The 7,163-nt window shown below is 40.8% G+C and overlaps 1 protein-coding gene across 3 annotated transcripts in view; it reads right to left on the bottom strand.

Moving 5' to 3' along the window:
* Positions 1 to 2,262: 2,262 nt before the first annotated feature.
* The window catches only part of MYO5A (myosin VA), a 121,297-nt gene continuing 116,396 nt past the window's right edge, over positions 2,263 to 7,163 (bottom strand). For all 3 annotated transcript variants that reach the window (XM_053365977.1, XM_053365975.1, XM_053365978.1), the window contains one exon: positions 2,263 to 6,793. In XM_053365977.1, coding sequence (XP_053221952.1) covers positions 6,641 to 6,793 — 153 coding nt within the window. In that variant the 3' untranslated portion in view covers positions 2,263 to 6,640. The remainder of the gene's footprint in view (positions 6,794 to 7,163) is intronic.

Genomic DNA, 7,163 nt, shown 5'->3' with positions numbered 1-7,163 from the left:
CAAAAATAGCAGGTAGCAGTGATGGGGTGACACCTGTTAGCCACAGTAAACACCCCCCTCTGACTCCTGTGTTAATAATAATAATAATAATAATTTATACCCCACCCATCTGGCTGGGTTTCCCCACCTCTGCAAGACACTTGTTAGGAACAATGTGTTGTTGTTGCTTGATGGCACAGGTCATTTTTAAGGCCATGCACATAGGAGCCAACTCCTAGGGAAAGAGGTCTCTTTGGCGGCAGTTTGGCCCCAATAAAATCTTTGAGGGAGCTGCTGCCCCAGCACCACGGCCCAAGTTGCTGGGCACTGCCATTCAAATGGTGTGCATGTCTTTGCGAGGGATTATGTGGGGATGGGGCTTAACTGCCCTCCCCCAATATTTTGTTCAAGTTGGCAGCCCTGGCCTTGCATCAGATCCTGCACTTAGGCTGGAATAATCAGATGCATAATTCTAGGATGGTCCCCATCCGATGGAGGGACGCCTGGCTGGACAGCAGTGCATGTAAAAAAAATGATCTAGGTATCTTAGTTGACCACAAGCTTAACAAGAGTCAACAGTGTGACAAAAAAAGCGCTAATACTGTACAGTCATACCTCGGGTTACAGCCACTTCAGGTTGCATTTTTTCGGGTTATGGACCGCCAAAACTTGGAAGTATCGGAACGGGTTACTTCCAGGTTTTGGCGGTCGCCCATGTGCAGAAGCGCTAAATCGCAACCCGCGCATGCGCAGACACAGGTTGCGAACTCTGCGGGTTGTGAGCATGCATCCCGCACAGATCACGTTCGCAACCCGAGTGTCCACTGTATTGTATTTTTATATGTGCTGGAAGCCACCCAGAGTGGCTGGGGCAATGCAGCCAGATGGGTGGGGTGGTATTATTATTATTATTATTATTAATCAACAGAAGTATAGTATACAGATCAAGGTAAGTAAATAGTACCACTCTATTCTGCCGTGGTCAGACCCTGCCCTCGAGTACTGTGTGCATTTCTGGGCACCACAGCTTAAGCAAGATATTGACAAGCAGAGGAGGTCGACCAAGATGATAAAAGGTTTGGAAGTATCTGAAGGGCTGTCACATGGATGATGGAGCAAGGGTATTTCAACTAAACATTAGGAAGAACTTTCTGATGGCGAGAGCTGTTTGACAGTGGATTGCAATATACAGTGGTACCTCGGGTTACAGATGCTTCAGGTTACATACGCTTCAGGTTGCAGACTCCGCTAACCCAGAAATAGTACCTCGGGTTAAGAACTTTGTTTCAGGATGAGAACAGAAATTGTGCAGCAGCAGCAGCACGGCGGCAGCAGGAGGCCCCATTAGCTAAAGTGGTGCTTCAGGTTAAGAATAGTTTCAGGTTAAGAACGGACCTCCGGAACGAATTAAGTACTTACCTGAGGTACCACTGTACCTTGGAAGGTGGTGGATTCCTTCATTGGAGGTTTCTAAACAGACGTTGGATGATCTAACTGCCAGGGATTATTTAAGTTGTCATTCTTGTATTGCAGCGGGTTCAACTAGATGACATTTGGGGTTCCCTACCAACTCTACAATTCTATGATTTAGTGAAGATTCTGGTTTTTTGGTTGCAGATATTTAAGCATTGTTTAAAGTTAACCTGCAGCCCTCCATTTGGATCTTTGAAGTTTTGGAATGTGCGTTTATTGAAGCTGCTACCATGGTGCAGCAATAAATGTTGTTAATTGTTTAGGGAAATTGTACCCATTCTTTGTTTCCCTGCTAGATTGCCTATAAGGGATGCGGGTGGCGCTGTGGGTTAAACCACGGAGCCTAGGACTTGCCGATCAGAAGGTTGGTGGTTCGAATCCCCAGGACGGAGTGAGCTCCCGTTGCTCGGTCCCTGCTCCTGCCGACCTAGCAGTTCGAAAGCACGTCAAAGTGCAAGTAGATAAATAGGTACCACTTCGGCGGGAAGGTAAACGAGGTTTCCGTGTGCTGCTCTGGTTCGCCAGAAGCGGCTTAGTCATGCTGGCCACATGACCCGGAAGCTGTACGCCGGCTCTCTCGGCCAATAAAGCGAGATGAGCACCGCAACCCCGGAGTCGGTCACGACTGGACCTAATGGTCAGGGGTCCCTTTACCTTTACCTAGATTGCCTATAAACAGAGCTGCAGTCCTCCTCAAGTTACCGTACTTGTAAGTCCCATTGAACTCAGCATGACTGACATCTGTAGGTTGAAAATTCAACTGCACTTGATAACTCCAGGAATAATGTATTTACACGAGAGACACCAAAGAAGACTTAACAGTTGTATTTTTATTTGGACATTTCAGTGATAGCTAAGGTACAGCATTTATGAAGCATACGTTTACTAAATACGTCAGACACTATGACAGTTCAGAGCTTATTTCATTCTGATACCGTTTTGGTTTCCATCTAAGCACAGTAGCAATATCTAGTGAAAACCTATTGTCTGTCAAAACCTTTGTTTCAAAAAGAATTACAATTTTAAAAATAGTAATTTCCAAAGGATTTTTATGTGATATTTTGAAATGTGTCTGGTTTTGAAATCTTAAATGAAAAGAGACCTTCAGCTTCTAAATGCTGGTGGTTTCGAGATATGGAACCAAAAGGCAAAATGCCAGTATCCCAAGCAAATTTGGATAAAAGCTTTACTGGAATAAAAGGGACTTCTGTCCATGTACTGACCCGGAACCAGAGATGATCTGTTATTTTAAAAAAAATCTGCTGTATGCAAAAGCAAAAAAGCATCGCCAGAAACTGTCCCATAGATTCAGAGTGTCTTCTTTTTGGAGGAGAAGCTGGGTATCCGCAGTGAACTGCTATTGTGACTGCTTCCATGTGCACATGAAAACAGATCCAATCCACCAATCATAGGATTCTTTATTTAATGAGCACATGGGATTCCATGGAAAAAGGGAAAAGTACAAGCAGAGCAGCTATCCCATGCATGCAACAGGAGCAGGATCTTTAGACTGAGGCAAGTATTTCTATAGCATATTATTCTTTATTTATGAAGGTTAGGGGAGTGATTCTCTGCACACCACATGCAAATATGTTCCACTGATTTGGGGCTCTAAAATTACCCACAAGATTGCATACTTGATCAGTTAACATTTAACAAAACCGAATCTTTAAATATTTTTTAAGTTCATCTCTAATTGAAGCTTGCAAAGTGTTTTGCTAAAATCTGGGCACAAGGTTATGTTGCAGAATCAGTGGACTCATCACTGGAAGAAGAAAATATCTGAAACCTAATGAGGTAATATTTGTGCAATACTTCAGGTCTGTACATTTCAAAAGGGTTCTCGTAAGTTCACCCCGCCCCCCAGCATTGGAGAGACTATTCCTTATCAAATTGACAAAATTAGAAATAAAGACATTTCCACATTAAAAAGCAATAACCATGCTATAAAGGGAGGGGAAATAAGCATAACCGGAATTGTGTTAGGCGTAAGGACTCTAAACCAGAAGAACTAAACTGAACATTTTATATTTGTGTATCAGTACTAAAAATGTTAACCTAAGAAAAGTGCATGTAAAATACTGCTATGTAAAGTATTAGATGAATTAGAAAATACCAATTAAACTTAGAAATATCTTCCTTTAAAACATGTGAAGCAGCATACTATTTTGATGTGACCAAAAATAGTATTAGACTACTGAATATAAGGATAATGCCTATAAACATCTATCACTCTTGTAAATTAACAAGGTACAGTAAGGCTTTTTTTACAGGTAAACAAAAGGGAGGATTCATACATTTAAGCATAGTTGCTGAAGTAGTTAAGCTGAGATAATTTTATCTTACTAGAAGAATTTTAAAGGGCAGAATTTCAGTTAATTCACAGGAGGAAGATGGTGGAAATTCTGTTTTTGTTGAGGTTCTGATTTTTAAAAGTGCTGCTGTCGCTTTACATCAGTGTCATTACAATTATCACATGATATACTAAGAATCCAGTGAAAATGTGAGAAGATAGTGTACTCTATCATAATTTAAAAAAAACACTGTGATCATCTCAGACTCTAGGGTACCCCTCTAGGGTAGCAAATTGTGTGTCTTCCCATTTTTGCTCAGGGCTCCTTGGTGATAAGGCACCCTTCCTGGCCGCAGACACAGAGGATATCTGTTTTTGACAGCATTTTATGGTCGTTTTAGAAGAAGCACGGCTTGTTAGGAATCATTTTTGTAAACTTTATGCCAGATGTAAAGTAAACATATTCAAGTAAATAACTGTTCGTTTGCCATAAAGAAAATACATATTAGACAATGCTTGAGCTGAAGTAGCTGAATGTTTCTTAAAACAACCATCATACTCTGCCAACAACAAAAATCCAAAAAGAGAGATAACCCAAATCAGTTTTTAAGAACAGTACTGAAGAATAAACAGCAGCTCACTTTATTTACTTTATCAGTGACCAGATGGCAGGTGCACATCGCTGGTCTTCTCAAGTGAGAGCAATGTCGCTCTAAGGATGTACAGAGAAATTTAAACAATATGCCTTTACAGCATAAAGATATGCTTTAAAATAAATATACATTACAATTGCTATAATACAATATTGCACATGGCAATCTCAAAATATGTCATTTCTTCCTATGTATATCTGATCAGCACTGACCGTATTAAAAAAAAAATCGACATCAGAAAACACTGAGCAAGAATAAACAGACATTTTGAACTGTCAGTTCCACATTGATGCAAGTGTTCAGAACATGACAGATTCCTGCAAAAATGTTATCAAGCAGTATCCTTCTTCTTAATGTGTCCAGTGAAATATTCCCATAGATACAGAAGCAAAGTATTACTGTTACTCGTATTATTTTTCAAAGTGCACCCAAATCAGAGTTTGTTTTACATTTTGAAAAATGAATGTGAGGGACCTAAGGTATTCAGGAGATTTGGAGTAAAGTAATTCCTCTCTCACCTAAGCATTTGAGAGTCATCTTAAATATCTAAAATATCTTAAACAACAACTCCAAAATGGATAATATTAAAGCATACATACTGTCATTAAGCTGGCAACTAAAAAAAAAAAAACCCAAGGTGTGAAGCTAACATACACCAGAATGATAAATAAATACTAAAAATATAATATGTTTGGGTTTTGTTCATTGAACTCAGGGTCTTCAATACTTTTACGTAAACATTTGAAATACAATTACTATGCCTCTTCCAGTTTGTTGTTTGTGCTTAGTTACAATTTCCTATTACCAACGATATTCCTTACTTCTTACATAAATCTTGTTAAAAGACTGGACTATTAAAGTTGTTGGGGTTTTTTTAATCCTTATTTCTCTTGCCTAAAGATTATTACTGTACATTTATAAGAACACAGCACACAGCAGCACTTGGATATGTTTTGAAACAGTACTAACTAATGAACAGCTATGTTGTACCATACTGTAAGCCAGAAGACTTTTTTGATACTTCGCATCATTTATGTCACACTGACATAAATAAGGAATAATTTTGACAGATTATCTCCTGGAGTGCAATCTACTACAAATGTCTACTGTGCATGCCCCATTGAAGAGACCACAACTTCTGTTCACTACAAGGGGTTTGCACAGACCCAATGCCTGGTATATTCTGTTTTCTACTGCCCTTTCCAGTCTCTAACATGTTTTAACATATAGCAGATAATCCCTAAATGCTTATATACTTCACTAAAAATCACACCTTTAAAATGGACTCTTCTGTCCTCTCTGGTCCCTGTCTACGAGCAAATCTATGACTTCATTACATTTAAGTAAGTTAATAAGGAGTTAAAATGGCCTCTCAGCTATATCTTCTCTATCAGCTTTCACAGCTAGGGAGTGGACCAGGGAGAAGTTCTCTCTCAGGTCCGCTCCCCAGCCACGCCCCCAGCTTGCTAAAAACTGAGCACCTCTAGCGAGTGTCTGGCTGCTGGTACTCTCCCACCACGCCAAAGGCTGAGGAAGGGAGACCAACCCTGCCATGGTTGCACCGGAGCCACAACCATAGCTCCCAGAGAGTCCTGATGGGAATGGACCTTCTCTAACTCAATGAGAATCAGAAAAGAGACAGATTGAGGGTACACACTGACACCATCACATTGGAAGTGGCTATATGCATCTTTTTACACCAGGTGTGTGTGTGTGTGTAGCAGGGAGCTGCAATTGGTGGCCGCTTCAAACTTAAGTGGTGCACATTCTGTTCCTCAGCCTTGCTAAATTGGGGAAAACTGCTCTTCAGGTGGTCCCAAGTACAATAAAAGTTTTGCCTTGCCCACCAGCGACAGAACTCTTGATCTCAGAGGAAAGGGAATAGAAAAGCTTTGTTCCTCAGAATGTCTCTAGTGCCAAACTCAAATATAAAATACAGTTTGTGACTAACGGGGGGGGGGGGGGAGGGAATGATCCGTACTGAAAAATTTCTAATTCTGAAAACTTTTTCTAGACCTCAGCATGAGAGTAGTGAATTTATACAAATGTTTATGTCTCCGTTAGCCTTCAGCTTGAGACAGTTACGCAGCATTCCAGCTTTCTGCAATGCTTTTCAGGGCATCTACAATATTTCCCCCAGCTTTCTTCCATTCCCCACCCCAGCCATGGCTTTTCAGTGTCTTCGCTGTTTTAAGATTACAGGTAAGCACACTCATGATCAAAAGCGAACTGTACACTTGCTTCAGACACGACAGATGAATCCTAGGCCCAAACTTGCTGGGATCTGGATGGTTTCTAATGCAAGAGATGATGGGTTAAACGGGAAAGTAACAGGGAAAATATGCTTAGCATCCATTAGCAGCTGAGGAGAGTCTTTCTTGTCTCGCATACGGAGCTGCAAAAATAAGAATGCATCACGTTAGTATTTAAATTTATTTCCTGTATTGTTGTTGATGATGATTTGATACCCGCCCCCTTCACCCTAAAATCCCAGGGTGGGACACAACAGTTTAAAATTCAACGTTAAAAACGGTTTAAAGCAAAATGCAATCACTAGATTAGGGTGGGTTCTAAACACATCTATCTAGAGTAACAAAGGCCAAGGTAAAGACGCGTGTGCTCAGCATATCACAAAAAAATGTATGGTGAAGGTGCTTGACACAGTTCTATGGGGAGGAAGTTCCAAAACCTAGGGGCAGCCACAGGAAATTCTGGGGGTGGTGGGACTACCAAGAGGGACCCCTCCACTGATTTTAGCAGCCAGG

This window comes from Podarcis raffonei, chromosome 14 (assembly GCF_027172205.1).
Source record: "Podarcis raffonei isolate rPodRaf1 chromosome 14, rPodRaf1.pri, whole genome shotgun sequence".
Taxonomy (NCBI): Eukaryota; Metazoa; Chordata; class Lepidosauria; order Squamata; family Lacertidae; genus Podarcis; species Podarcis raffonei.
Note: the sequence above shows the minus strand (reverse complement) of the source record. Positions and strands in the feature narration are given on the sequence as shown.